General features: G+C 37.9%; 1 protein-coding gene across 3 annotated transcripts; it reads right to left on the reverse strand.

Annotated features, from left to right (window-relative positions):
* Positions 1-6,694: 6,694 nt before the first annotated feature.
* Positions 6,695-15,412, reverse strand: TIMM21 (translocase of inner mitochondrial membrane 21). Of its 3 annotated transcripts, XR_015743156.1 has the most exons (7): positions 14,783-15,317; positions 11,769-11,831; positions 11,574-11,671; positions 10,826-10,899; positions 8,241-8,346; positions 7,294-7,459; positions 6,695-7,197 (listed from the first exon to the last, which is right to left on the reverse strand). XR_015743156.1 is itself a non-coding variant. In XM_026699452.2 (6 exons), the coding sequence occupies exons 1-6, from the start codon at positions 15,075-15,077 to the stop codon at positions 7,105-7,107; spliced, it is 729 nt and encodes a 242-aa protein (XP_026555237.1). In that variant the 5' UTR covers positions 15,078-15,412; the 3' UTR covers positions 6,695-7,104. The 3 variants fall into 3 exon arrangements, 2 of the variants coding, with proteins under 2 accessions (XP_026555237.1, XP_026555238.1); XM_026699452.2 differs by lacking the exon at positions 7,294-7,459 and having other exon boundaries at positions 14,783-15,412; XM_026699453.2 differs by lacking the exon at positions 7,294-7,459 and having other exon boundaries at positions 6,695-7,221; positions 14,783-15,332.
* Positions 15,413-15,675: the final 263 nt, after the last annotated feature.

Raw genomic sequence — 15,675 nt, forward strand, 5'->3', positions numbered from 1 at the left:
TTTTTATGCGTAATCATTTTATTCTTGCTGTAGGGAGGCTTTTGTGTTTGCCCAGATCACACTGGAAGTTGGGGAACTCAAACTCCCAGAAGCCTTAGGCGGTAGAGACAATGATACGAGTGATGGGAAATGCTGTTTATCCTTGGAGTGATCCAGATTGGTTCCTTAAAACATGGGACTGCAAGGAGATGATAATATTGGTTGTTAGCTATTGCTAGTGCTGGCTTTTCCCAGAGGACTTCATCAATCTTAATGCTTGGTACTTCAATTAATTTCTAAATACTTTCCAGTTAAGTGGGATGTTGTGTAAACACCTGTATTGCTTTATGTTGTGTTGGAACAGGTGTGCATTAAAATACATAATTATTTCTTCATTAACTTACATTTATTTGATTAACGGAACAGTGCTGAGACTTCCCCCCCGCTTTGCTAAACTGGGCATGGGCGTGGCCAGCGCTTGACACATCCAGCCTGCGGGCCATGAGTTTGACAGCACTGTCTTATGGGAATAGAATTCTTCCAAAAATTATTAAAAGGGTCACTTAATGGCAGTTTGGCTGAATACCGATGCATGGATACCTGAAGAATATGAGTCCAGCTAGCCAACTTAGAGACTGATAATCACGTCAAAACATACTTCTTCATAGTATGTTTGTTTGAACAATAAATAAAGTTAACTAGGGTAGTATCCTCTAAGAGTTGTTATGATGAATTCCCATACGTAAGTGTCTCCAGGCAAAGTATTGAAATTTGTCCTAAATGAAAGACCAAAAGTGTATGATGGACTTTCCTTACTAGGAGATCTGACAGGCCATCAGCGTGCCCTTCTCATAAAAAGTAAGGTGCTATAAAATTGTGGTAGAAACAGTGAAGTATGTTTTTGTGCTGAAATGGCTTCTATCAATCAAATGGCTGAAAATGGGAGGAGCGGAAACAGACTAGGCCATGCTTTTTGTTACTACTAAGATTTATTTTATTTCTTTTTCTCTCCAGCATTCTGGCAGCTACCATGAATCTTGAGAGAATCTGGCCTAGATTACAGTGAGGATAAGATGAAAGGATGCTGAAGGTGCAACTAAGTGCAACTCATCTTGACAGGAAAGCTGCATATTTGGGTGCAGTTCATCTGCAGTTGTAATCGAATGTTTCCAATCATTTATTTTATTTGCCATCCATGCCAATCAATTCAGATTTGGATGGTGTACAATGAATCAGACAACAAAATTCAGAAACGCAGTTTATTGAAAATAATGCAGTGGATTCATTTGTTGTCTTAGAGCGGGGTGTCAAACTTGATTTCATTTAGGGCCACATCAAGGTTGTGTTTCACCTCAGAGGGGGCAATAGGCATTGCCAGGGGTCATGGCCAGCATGATCTCACTTGTGCCAGAGGCACCTGTGGCGGCCCAAGCACTCTGCCAGTGAAAATGGGCTTCCAAGCTCTGTTTTTGGCTGTGACGGCCTCTTGCAACCCTCTGCCAGCGAAAATGGAGCCCGGAAGGACCGGGGTGGCCCTCCCGAGCTCAGTTTTTGCTGGCAGAGGCACTATGGGCCAGTCCTTCACTGTTTTCAGGGCAGCTCCAGCCAGATCTACCCCCTCCCCCTGGGCCAGATCCAGCCCCTGGGCCTTGGGTTTGACACCCCTGTTTTAGAGGTGACCTGATATCCAAATTATTCTGGATATTAAAAAGAATAGAACACAATTTAAAAAGCATTTTAAAAGACTGTTAGGATAATTTCTTCCTTTTTGGTTTGTTCCTCACGGGTTAAAATGCCGGATACCATGATTCAGAAATCAAAAAAAGTTTTAATTATCAGGAAAGCAAAAGCATTTGAGTGTGACTGGCCCCTTGCAAAAAGAAAAAAAAAGGAAAAAAAAAGGTGCAAAGCCATTTTATGGTCACTAGGGCAGATATCTAGTTCTAGAATTTTCAAGTTTTACTTTCCGAATAAGGAATACCCCAATTTCTCACATTCTAGTGGGCATACTTTATCTTTGTGCTATATTTGTCCTCAGATTTCTTTCTAATCTATGTATAGGTAGTCCTCAACTTATAACTATTCATTTAGTGACCGTTTGAATTACAGAAGTACTGAAATAAATGACTTATGATTGTTTTTCACATTCATGATTGTCGCAGCATCCCCATGGTTACATGATGAAACTTTGGAAGCTTGGCAATTGGCATATATTTATGAGAGTTGTAGTGGCCTGTGATCCCCTTTCATGACCTTCTGACAAGCAAAGTCAGTGGGGAAGCCAGACTTACTTAACAACTGTGTTACTAACTTAACAACTGCAGTGACTCACTTAATAACCATGGCAAGAAAATCCCTAAAATGAGATTTACTTAACAAGAGTGGTCAATGATTGTGGCAAGGAAGATCATACAATGGTGCAAAGATCACTTAACTATCTTGCTTAGCAGTGGATATTTTGGGCTCAACTGTGGCTATAAGTCGAGGACTATCTGTATACGACCTCTTTGTCTCCATATACAGTACAGGAAGTTGTAATCCCTTTGTTCAGCGACCGCTCAAAATTATGGTAGCGCTGAAGAAGTTGCTATCCAACCTATCCTCACAGTTCCAGCCATTGCAGCATGCCTGTAGTCATATGAACTTGATATGGGTTGGGTTGCTTGGGTGCCCAGATCATGATTATGATGTCTCAGAGGACTATATCAGGTTATTACCATTTTCAACCATTTCCCGCTGGCTTCCCACAAACAAAACCAAGGGGGAAGCCAGCAGGGAACATTGCAAGTTCAGTTAAATTGTTCTTGCCACATTTTCTTCCTAAGAATCTGCTCGAGTGTGTGAAATCCCAGGGATAACTTCTGGTCTTTGATAGTGCTATAAATCTAGCTTTCAATCTGGAAGAATACTAGGCTACTGACATTAAAGAGCTTTGTATATGAAGCCTTTTGTATGTATTTTCAAATATCTGCTCTCTCACAGGTACAGAACAACCATGGTAGCTAGCATAAATATAAGTTTGTGAATATGGTTTTACCTTCCAAATAAATATATAAGAAAATCAAAATATGCCAAAACTGTGATCCTAGAAAAATATTCAAGCAATACTCAAGCAAAATTCTCAAAAGCATGAAAATATTTATTGTATAGCCTCTGGCTGCAATTTTGCAAAACATTAGTCTGAAGAAATAAGCTTTAACTGTCTCCAATCACACATGTAATATAGATCAGAATCGTGGAATGTCTTTTAAATAACTTTTCAAATGATTTGCTTTTTACTGTATGCTATCTGGACTCATGCTGTGCAAGATAGGCAGCTATATAAATTTGATAAGACAAATCCTATCTTTAAATCCTATCTTTACTCTAGCTGAGTGTAAAAATACATTGGTTAGCCAGCATTTCATGAAATCAAGAGATTAAAAATATAACCTTCCATCCCCTGACCCACAACACAATCACAACAAATGTAAACATGAAAAGCTGCTTGCTTCCTATTCTGGCAGAATACTTTAGAATTAGAGTTCTTTTATTGGCCAAGTGTAATTGGACACATAAGGAATTTGTCTTGGTGCAAATGCTCTCAGTGTATATATAAAAGATACATTGATCAAGAGTCAAGAATCATAAGGTACGACACTTAATAATAGTCATAGGGTACACTAAGCAATCAAATCATACTAGGAAACAGTCAATATAAATCGTAAGAATACAAGTGACAAAGTTACAGTCATAGTCACAAATGGGAGAGGATGGGTGATAAGGAGTGATGAGAAGATTAATAGTAATAGTAGTGCAGACTTTGTAAATAGTTGGACATTAGCCTTATGGGCAGGAATTTGACAGAAAAATCCCCCCCCCAGTGTTATTTAGATAGACTTTATGTTAGTTAAGTAAATGCACATTGTTTTCTAGATAGGAACAAACTGTGACCTACAATTTTTCCCATCTCCACCTTAGGTAAAATCTGTTTCTTCTATTCACTAACCCAAAGCAAACCTAATCCAACTATAACCGGCAAAGAAGCATTTATTCATGGTTCCAGAGAACTATCCACGTTACTTAATGCACTGGCCATTGCAAATTATAGTACAATGCTGGATACCACCTCTCACTACACTTCCATATGAAGTCTGCACCACTTGCATGTTTGTCTCAGTTCTGTTGAAATGTTAAACTGCTCTCTCTTTCCAAAAGCTGAGCTGATTTTTCATTTTGGCTCAGCAATGGTGCCCTAAAAATGGTTTTCAGCTGGAAACACCAGACCTGGGCAAAGTTGGGGATGATCTATTTCCTTTCAGAAGAAACATTTGCATTGCTTCTCCTCCTGGCTCCAGAATTTCCATTGTCTGGAGAAGAATGCTTGCTTAACAGCTTCACATCTCCTCCACAATTTAGTACCCTTCTCTGAAAAGTTGACACCAGCCAGAGCATAGAATTAGTGCAAGATTGGAAGATGGGGAGAGAATTAGAATTACCAAGTGTTGGAAACAATTGAATGGATAAACATATTATCACTGTCTGATAATAGTTGAGCTGCAATCAAAGCCTTCAACTATGAGTTGTCAGAAATGAAAGTGTTCAGAGATCATTTTGGAAAGCTAAGGAAATAGAAATGGTGGTTGACATCAAAGTGTCTTTCAACAACCCATTGGTATCAAAATTTAATGAAGCTGACTATTTCATCTCTTCAATGTTAGGTAAATAGGTCTTCTAATTTTTTTAAAAAATACATATCCATTCATTAGCCAATGGATTTGTTCAATGGATACAAATGCATTTAGCCACTTTAAACTGTAGTTGAGTTACTGATGTCTGTTATACAGTTTTGAGAATTGTGCAGTCTTTTATAATGAAACACAGCTGCTGCTTTTTAAAAATACAGAAACACATGTGTCTATGTGTGAGCATGTGTGAGAGAAATGGATGCCAATAAAATGGAACTAATTATATTGTAATGTTTCTTGGCAACCAATTTAGTAATAAAATCATATTTTGCAATTATATTACACCATATATTAGTAGAATTAGGAATACATGCTGAAGTGGCAGGTTTTCTCACTTTATGAATGAATAAAACTGCATTACTTCCAATCCTCTGAAATGGTGTTTTGTTTTTATAGCTTGGCAGTATGTTTCAGTTCCAAATGGCTTCCATCTTGCTATACAGATGTACATGAGGAAGTAAAAATCCCAAAACAATGCCAGACAGCATATTTTATAGTGTTTAATATGGAACAAAATCCTGGGAATTTTAAGGCAGCAATCTTTAGTGTGAGCCTCTTTCTGAAAATTTCCTCCTTATCAAAAAGCATCACTGACTCTATTTTCCAATCTAGGTGGTTTTGCAAGAGGCAAGGGAACAAAAGATGTGCAAGAAAAAAAACCAACACAAAAGAAACCTCCAGCTTAGGAGAAAGATTGTTTCTGCAAACTGATCTATTCTTTACTGGACAAGTTTCCACTGTTCCATGTGCTGCTCTGTGCACAACGGCCAGTCTAGGCAAACTATGAACACATGTTCAGCTTACTTGTTTATAATCTCCTTTGTGGATCGTTACAAATAGGGTTAAGAGTTATTCTTCCCAAAGTGTTCAGTGGGCAAAATTACATTCTGCATTGCTATTTCATTTTGCAGAGTACTTTTATATAGCCTACCTGAAAATTAGCAACTTATTGTATATCCCAAATTGAGCCTATGACAGATTTCAGCATGTGGAATTAAACTCTTTATTCTTGTACATGAAGTCAATAGGCATACTGCAGCCTTGTGTTTTGTTAAATTGTTTTAAATTGTCTTTGCAGCTATCAAGCTACCCTGAGACTTTGGAGGGAGTGTGTATGGAATGGGACACAGGCATTTAAATGTGATAAGAGTGCTATATTGCAAACAAAATTGTCAGATGCTAGATTTCTAATTATCTAATTTAAAAGTACAAGCCTTCCTTACCTTCTCCCTCCCTCCCTTCCATATTTTCCAAACATATGAACATTTTCTGAATTTTTGAACAATGTAATTACTTTGAGGCATACATTAATTGCATCAGGAAGATCTAGATCTAAATAAACTATGGGAAAAGATGAGTTAGAAAGAAATTAATTGGTGCAATTTCCCTTAAAACAACAGGTGGCAACATTATTTACTTTCAATGAAGCCAAATAAGTATGCTAAATACTGTATAGAATTATTTGATTATTGTTAAATATTCCTCTGCCCTTGGAAGAGCTCAGATTAGAATACGAGGCTTTGTTACAATTTAACAGACGGTTGCAATGACTATAAATGTCACAGCAGGATGCTATTCTCTTAGTGCTACCTATCTGCCAATGTGACTGATCCAAAAGATATTGTTTCACCCAAAGCTAGTTTTATGCTATCATTATAGTTACTAGTCATCACTGTCAGGTTAGATAGGGTAAATACTGTTGTTTAGATAGATATTCACCTGTTGTATGCTTATTTCATAGGATCATTCATGTTCCTGACAAAAATTCAACAAATGAAAGACTATGGCCATAGATGCAAATGAAAAAGGCACAATTTCACTATTGGCTGCAAATAAATAAATAAATTAATAGTATGCTAATTTCAAACTAACATACACACACACACACATATAAATTAACATTAAGATTCTAAATTAATATTTTGGGGGCAAAATACATTATCATCTTCATGTGCACACAAACTGTATTAAAAAAGAACACCATTTAATACATTTTAGGTATTCTTTATTACAATATTGATATGAAATCCGTTTAAACAGAAATATTCATTCCAAAAATTTAGAAGTTTATGAATATTTGCTTGTTGGATGCACATACATAAAAACTAATTCACTCATTTACAACATTTGATGATTAACACATTTGCTGCAGTGAGACTTCCTGCCAATTTTGTATAAAAGTAACAAAATTATTTGCCTTTCTATTATTTTCATAATTGTCTATTTCCAATATTTATGTAACTTCATTATATATAATTCCACTGATTCCTCTGGATTACACCGAGTCTGTAAGGATGCAGTATGCCTTGTTACCTTTTTCATGTTTATATTTATTCTGTTGTTCATTTCATATTATCAACAAATATCCCACCAATGAAAGACTTTTTCAATCATTCCGCTATCTATTGTCTTCAACAATTATTGTTCTTCTAGGGTAGCTATCAATATCCACAAATATATAACGATATTCATATTTTCTACTTTCAGGATTCTGTTAAAAAAAGAAGGGTAATTTCTGTTAAAAAAGAAGAAAGAGAAGACGTGGGTAATTTAAGTATTAAATCAGACATGTGGAAATAAATCTGACCTAAATGCTGAATCCTTCCATGTCACAAAGATCACATTATCTGAGCTGCGGAATTTCAGGAGCTGAAAGCCTAAAATCCTGGTTACCCACAGTGCTTTTTTAAAAGTTTACTTTATTGTCATTGTACTTCATACAACATAAATGCCATCTTCAGTGTACATTATAACTATAAAAATAAAACACAAACACGCATCCTTCGCACTCTAAACAATTGAATTGAAAACCCCTGATATTCCATTAATATTGCACTATACAGTAGAATTCAATATAGTTATTGCTCTGGGATAGAAGCTGTTTTTCAGCCTATTTGTCCTTGTTTAAACTGTCCTGTACCACCTGCCAGATGGTAATAGTTCAAAAAAAGGGGCGCCCAAGATGAGATGCATCTGTAAGAATGTTTTGAACTTCTTAAAGAAAGTAGGCGCTATAAAGCTCTTCCAAAGAGGGGAGAGGGCAACCAATGATCCTCAGAGCAATGATGTTAACCATGTCCTATCTGCCACTGTGCAATTGGCAAACCATACACAGTTGCAGTAAGTTAAAATATTCTCTATGGTGCAGTGGTAGGCGGTCACCAGCAGTTTTTCATTCAGCTGTTGTTTCCTGAGAAGTCTTAGGTAGTATAATCTCTGCTGGGCCCTTTTGATCTGCAATGTTAGTGCCCCAGGTCAAGTACTCTTTTATGATAACACCCAAAAACTTAAAACTGGCCACTTGCTCCACTCGGTCTCCGTTGATAAGCAAGGGCTGGATTTTCTTTTAAAAAGAGGAAATTCTCACATTCACTCTCTTCTCCTTTATAGGTAAACCTACTCTTAATACACAGTGCTGTCATGTCCCAGCTTACATGGTATGAAACTTTGTGGAAGAGCCTTACACTTCTACAAGCTGGAGGTTTTCCACATCAGCATTAAATTAGGGTCTATATTTTATTGGAGTTTTTGTACCTCTTTGACTTCAAGATGAACAGTTCCTTGTTTTCCTTTTTCAGATCCCTCAATGTAGAATTTTAGACGCATGTATTTCAACCCATCTTTTATAAACTCAATATGGCTGTTGAAAAGCACAAAAGAAATATTTTCCAACTTAAGAAAACAATTCTTCAAATTGTACATGTGCAATTTTTGGATGAAGCAATTGTGACTTCAAAACTTAAATATATAGTGCAGCCAATGGTAAATAATTAACAAGATGGAAACACAAAGTCCTTCAAAGGTAGGTAGTGAGCAATACTAGTACGATGAAATGTTAATGTTTTTCCATGGAGTGTGAAGAAAGGATAGGAAAATTTTGAACTATTTTGTTGAGACACACTAGTTTCCTAAATTGTATTTGATTAGATCTATCCATCTATCCATTTATTATATGTACTTTGGATCTGTGCCACAGCAAATCATATCTTTCTTCCAGAGTGTAATTAAATATTTTTATACCTAACCTACTTAGGCTCATGGGTTTGACTTCCAAATCTACCAACACAATCAGATAGAATATTTCGATAAATATTATTTATGTCTAATTCTATCAAGTTTATTCAGAAGCAAATTTCAGCAGGAGTATTTAGTGGAAGTGAATTGAATCAAGTGTACACTAGGATAAAGTCAGAAGCTAAAGAATACAACAGTAATATGGACTTCCTTCTTCAGTAAATATTAGCTTCTAAGCCCCCTGCCTAGTAACACCTATATTATGGCACAGAGATCAAGGATCCACATGCATTCCTGAATTTACAGTTAAAATATCATAAAATGTACTAGACAATTGTATAGGGCAGTGGTGGCTTACCTTTTTAGGCTCCTCTGAAGAAAATTGTATGCGCTCGCGTGCCAGCATCCAGAAGGCAATGCGCGCGATTCCCCCACCCACTTACCTGCAGTGGCCATTTACGAACCTCCCAGTTGATTTTCGGCCTCCCAGAGGCTTGAGGGAAGCCTCTGCAGCCTTTGGAGGCCGAAAAATGGGCCAGTTTCATCACTTCCTGTATTTCCAGAAATATGGGAAGTGACGAAATGGGCCTGTTTTTCGGCCTCCAAAGGCTGCAGAGCTTCCCTCGAGCCTCTGGGAGGCTGAAAAAGGCTTCAAACAGGCCGAAAATAAGCTGGGAGGAGTGCACATGCACATTGAGGTAAGCTTGGCTGGGGCTCGCATGCCGGTATAAATAGCTCTGGGTGCCACCTGTGGCATGCATGCCATAGGTTCGCCATCATGGGTATAGGGCATCTTTTTGTCTTTATTTAAATAAACTGACAAATATCCAGCAATCTTCCTGCCAGCAATCTTTCATGTCTTCACACTGAAAATGACATTCATTGCTCTTCAGCTACAGTATAACACTGTGATGGCGAACCTATGGCACGCATGCCGGAAGTGGCACACAGAGCCATTTCTGCCGGCACGCGAGCTGTCACCCCAGATCAGGTCACTGCACGTGCATGCACACCTCTCACCAGCCAGCTGATTTTGGGGTATCTGCTGCATATGTGTGGGGGTGGGGCATGCATGGGAGACGTGCATGCATGTGCAGGGGGGCGGGGTGATGGTCATGTGTGAATTGCATTAGGGGTGCAGGCACGCATGCACACATGCATGCACTTTTGGCACATGAAAGGTTAGCCATCACTGGTATAACACGTGTTTGATTCTGTTGTTGGAATGTCGTAAACCTGGACTTTCTCTCAATGTGACACAAGTTTAGGATTTTAGAAAAATTGCTGATCCAATCGTTATATAAATCCTATATACATAACTTACTTTCTAAATTATTCTTTAAGAAAAAATTGCATTATTGAAAACAAGATGCTTAAAGAAAAACAAAACCAGATTTCCACACTGTGAAAAAAAGAAACAAAACCTGACTTTCCAGTTCCAAAATGGTTTCCTGCAAGATTCTAATAGTCATAGGAATATATAAAAAGAGAACCTATTTCATTGCTTTAAGCCAGTGGAAATCCATGAATTCAGTATATCTATCCATTGTCTCCTAGTCCAGGGGTTTCCAACCGTAGCAACTTTAAGACTTGTGGACTTCAACTCCAGAAGTCCATAAGTCTTAAAGTTGCCACGGTTGAAAACCCCTGGACTAGTCAATGTTAAGATTCACTTAACAACTGAGTTACTAATTTAACAACTGCAGTGATTCACTTAACAAATGTAGCAAGTAAAAGACGTAAAATGGGGCAAAACTCACTTAACAAATTTCTTACTTAGCAACATAAATTTTGGGCTCAATTGTGGTCTTAAGTTGAGGACTACCTATACCATAACAATATAAGATGTATATCAGCATCAACTGACATGGATAACAATTAATACTAAAGAAATGCTTGGATATGTGTTAAGAAATTATCCAAAGCATTGATTGTTATTAATTAATATTGCATTCATTGGGGTAAATTTAGGTTAGACTAAATTACTACTTTTCAAGTGAAATATAAGAATTAATTAAGCTGAATAATGTAAAAACAAGTTCAAAGACAGTAACAACCAGAAAATAACATTTAATAGAAATGTTAAGAGTTGCATTAATAGATACCTGACCAACTGTCTTCTCCCACGGCGTGTAGCTTCACCATAGCCTTTTATGGGTTCACCAAAAATTCCTATTACCTAATTAGTTACAAGAAGACAACATGCTTAGTGATCCACTTTCTATCCAGGACTAGTGAATAGTTCCATCAGAATAACTACTAATGCTATATAATCTCCCATCAGACATAATTTATATCTTTTTACTATACTGATTTCAAAATTTTAGTAAAATGAGGGGGAAGCATGCTTCTTTGGGAAAAAACCTTCATGTGCTTTTCATCTGGTCTAATATTACCTGCCTTTACAATTACCTGCAATTACATAGTTTCTGTGGTCTTTCCTCTGTAATTTTTTAATATAAAATTTGAGTTTCCTTGCTGAGTTATTTGAAAACCATGTTGGAATTTATGAAGAATATTCAAAATGTCAATTCATGAAAAAAGAACACAGTGGAGCAGTTGGCACAGATACTCTTTCTACCACCTGTGGCTTATTTTAGATAGATTATTTACAGCTCATATGTTGTGAAAATGCTATGATGTAATGTTTCTGGTATGGTAGAAGAAAAGCCAATCTTATTTTCAGATGTTGCAAATCAGTTCTCTTTAAGAAAACTATCTTTCACTTGATAATGATAAAACCAAGTTCCATTTATTCTGAGGATCAATTAAAGCAAGTTTTTTTAAAAAAAAAATTAAGAGCAATTTTTTTTCTACAATCAACATCTTTTTCATTGAAATTTGAAAACAAACCTCAGGATGAGCTCTGCATTTCTCCAAGGCGTCTCCATAGATTTTACTGGGACTGGAAGAAGAGAATAATTCCTTAAAAATCACATAGAATAACCCACCTGAAGGAGAAGAAAACCAGATGCCAATGAATCAAAAAATCTTCTAAAAAGCCATTAGTAAAGCACTTGTAAACTAGAATTTTCCCGTTTCAATCACCTGTCACACCGATCCCAATAATCACCACTATGAAGTAAGTGAAATCTCTTCCTGCTTCTTTCACTGAAAAAGAAAACAAACAAGATAGCTGTAAAATACCAGATTTAATGTACTAACATTATACAGCTGTTTCATTTTCCATGTCTTTAAGAATGTCACGTAGTCTTGCCACTGAACTAAGGAACAGGAAGAGGTACTTGTGCTTTTTGTTCACAAGAATGTTAAGAATATATCTGTTTGGATGGATTTTTGATCAGGAACTTTCTATGGTTGTTTAGTTTTGATCAGTGGATACTGTTCTTGGTTAGTTTGTAATATAGAAAGGATTTTGTTGTTCCACTAATGGGGGCAGCAAAATATTTTGGATTAGTCAAATCTTTTGACTGAATCTCTGCCAATATCTGTTTTCTCCCTTTACTTAAAATTACTAACTAGCGTGGCAGAGACAAGATGGACAAGAAAATACTTATCTTTGTTCTGGAATAACAGTTCTAAAAACAGCAGAGGCAAACATTGCCAGGTTTATTTTCCTTGATGGCTTGGCCCAGGTTTTTGACTAACTGGAAAAGATTGAACTGTGTTTTTCACTTCATAAATATACTAAGTTAAACTTGACTACCAAAATGTTTACTGAGCTTGTATATTTTGAGAGGGATGCTATTACAAATCATAGACCAGCTAAGAAAAGCAAAGTAAAAAGAAAACAAAGGATGTGGCAGCAATAAAAAACGGACTAAATTTCAATAAAAATAAAATTGGAATAGTCAAGATGTGTTGTATTTTACAAATAGTAAAACATATCTAAAGAAGTATATTTGTAGCTCAGGGTTGAAATGAGGGGTCCTTGATGCTCTCTGAGCTGGCTTGTTTTCTTGCAAATATTTCATTACCCCAAATAGGTAACATCATCACTGATGTTACTAACTAGCACTGATGTTACCTAGTTAGGGTAATGAAACATTTTCAAGAAAAAAAGAGAGAACCAAGGACCCCTGAGCAAAACATATATATTATAAACAACATAGTACAGGGGTGGATTTCTACCGGTTCTGTCCACCTCTGTAGAACCGGTAGCTCTGAAGAGCAGCAGACATAGAACTGATTCTATGTCTGCTGATGTTTTTACCCACCTGCCCACCCGGGTTCTTACCTGATCTTTATTTCCTGATTTTTCAACTTCAGCTGTGAATGAGGCACAGCTGCAGTTAGAAATGCAAGAAGAGAGCTGTTTCAAAGGCTGCTTCTCCGCACGCAGCTGCTGATGACAATTTACAGGCATGCTGCTCGCAGCCTGCAGGGAAGCTTGTAAATCACAAACCAGTAGTTAACCCTGTCGTATCCCACCCCTGGCATAGTATAACAGTTAACTTTATGCCAAGAAATACTGCTTAGGAGGAGGAAGAAAGAGTTTTTAGTTCTGTTGAGAATTAATCAGTATCATATCAATTCCAAGTCACTGGATTCTGCATGGTCCTGGATTCCAGTTGTTGCTATTTTGAATCTAAGGTTGGTGATAAACTTGCTGTGGACAAGACAGCTGATTTGGCATTCATTACTGAGGCCTAGGTCTCAAATCTGACAATAATAGCCACCCACCCTCTCCTTCTCTGGGATCATGGCTATTATCTGTTGTTGTTATTATTATTATTATTACTGTTATTATTATTATCTTTGGATTATTTTCACAGGTTCTTTTTTGCACATATTGGATGTGAGGCCCTCTGGTCAATACTGGATTTGACACTGCTGTACCAAGTTTGTTTGCTGTGTAATGAGATTCTTGTCTGAACCGATAGACTGTTGATAGGTTATCAGCAGAGTTGCGGAGGTTAACAGTTCTTGGTGACTTCAAACTGTCCCAGATGCCATAAAGACTGCAGCAGTTCAGTAATTCATGGCTACTATGGTCACACAGACTTGACCCAAGTCATGAAGGCTCCATGGGAGACGTTAGATCTCGGGGCAACTTTGAGGACATTACCACCAGTTTTTATGATCTGTCTTTTTTTTAGTTTGCTGGTGTTGCCCTCCCCACTAGGAAGACAAGACCTATTAGTATTCTGTCCCAAACACCAATTTGATTGAGACTTTAGCCTTGAATTGGGATGGGACAACAGCCTTGGATGGCGTTGCTTCTATGAAATCTCTCATTATGTGCTGAACCTGGAATGTTCCTTTCTTTTTAGAGGTCTGTGAGATGAAATACTGGAAGAAATACATCAAGCGCCACTGGAGAATGACAAAGAATGAATCCAATTGAACACAGGCTCGTCCCTAGCCTAAAAATGAGTTAACTTTAAATTGTCCTTTGTACTAGGATAAACTAAGTACTATGTCTCTCCTAATTCTGTCACCATCCAAAAGCAACATCCAAGTCTGCTAAGCTGCTTTCCCATTGCTCCGATAATAAATCATGTGCCCAAGGTGACTTGAAATAGACAGATAGTGGAAACAGTACATTTTATTTTCTGCCAAACATTCAACTTAGGAATGAAAACAGGCCTTATGCCTGCCAAGGTATTTCACCTTTGGCCGTCAAAGTGCCTAAGTTCCATCCAGCATAATGGCTGAACTACAAATGCCAGCAAAATGAAAAACACTAATATTTTTATTTCTGCAAAACCCAGCTGGCTGTGAGATCCCCTCTTCTTCCACTTTTTGCTGCAACCACATGCCCTTCAGAATTGCTTAAGATTCACTCCTGAAATCATCATATTTGGCCTTGCAGGCTGAGATTGTAAGACTATATTAGGCCAAGGTGGGGGTTTTTTTTTTCCAAGAAAGCAGGCAAATTTTTTACTCTTCAAATGTTGAAATCGTCCAGAGCATTGTCCATAGCAAGATACTCTAGATCCCATTTCCTAAATCGTTTGGTGGGCTGCATTTTTCTTTCAAACAGAGTAACAAAGAGATATTTGGAAACACGGCAAGCTGCAGCATTTTAGGGAAAGTTTTACAGTCCTGAGTGTTTTAATCAGTGAAAGCAATGTCTCTCTCTCTCTCCCCCTCCTTACCTTTTTGAGCAGCTGAGATTGAAACGTCTCCTTTTTTACTTTGTGCAGGTAACTGCGAGCTCCTGTTCTCTGATTTTTCGAATCTCAGGGCACCCAGGGGGACCCATAGGCTTCGCTTTATGACATCGCAGCCTGTCTCAGGACTCAAGACATGGTCGTGACTGAGCCCCTGTCCTACTCTGCACCATGCCCAAGTGTTTAGAAATGCCGTCCTATGTCGTGCAAGCGCCTGCTTCACCGCAGATCTCAGCAGCTGGTCACTACAGCAAATTCCTCGCACAAAGGCGGAAAGCATTATGATTTACGAGCTTTCTGCCCCCCCAAAAACCCAGGAATCAATTCCAGCCCTCTTGCGTCCTGTGCAAGCAGCCGGAGGCATCGCCCTGCAGTTTACTCTCGGTGCAAAGCGCCCGTAGCCGTTGAACGACCCATTGCGATGTTTTTCTTTGCAGCTTTCACTTGTTGAAAGAATTCGAACAGAGCAAAGGCGGACGCGACCTTTACGGTCCCAAATACTTTCCGTTCGTCGCACCATTTACGTTTTGCAAGCGATTGTGGGTATCGTTGTTTGCAGCAGCTACGGATCTGCCCACTGATCTGCAGAGAACAAATGGAAGGACTTCAATTCCCAAAATGCAAGGCGCGATGTTTTCCATAGAGCCGTCAGCGCATTATAGGACAGAAGTAGAGTTCCGGCTTTTAGTTCGCGGGTTCAAGTGATAGAGAAGGAGCTTTGGGTGGAATTTGATCATTACAGCTAAATGCACAAGAGGAAAAAAAATTAGATCCGTATAGCATACGTTATTCAAGTTCAAAATAGAGAATAGCATCAAATGTCGCGCGTCTGACATATTGGTCTAACTGGGGATTACCTCCGTAGTACAAATTTCTCT

The sequence above is a fragment of the Pseudonaja textilis genome, chromosome 3 (genome assembly GCF_049901715.1).
Source record: "Pseudonaja textilis isolate UNSWEBS1 chromosome 3, rPseTex1.2, whole genome shotgun sequence".
Classification (NCBI taxonomy): domain Eukaryota; kingdom Metazoa; phylum Chordata; class Lepidosauria; order Squamata; family Elapidae; genus Pseudonaja; species Pseudonaja textilis.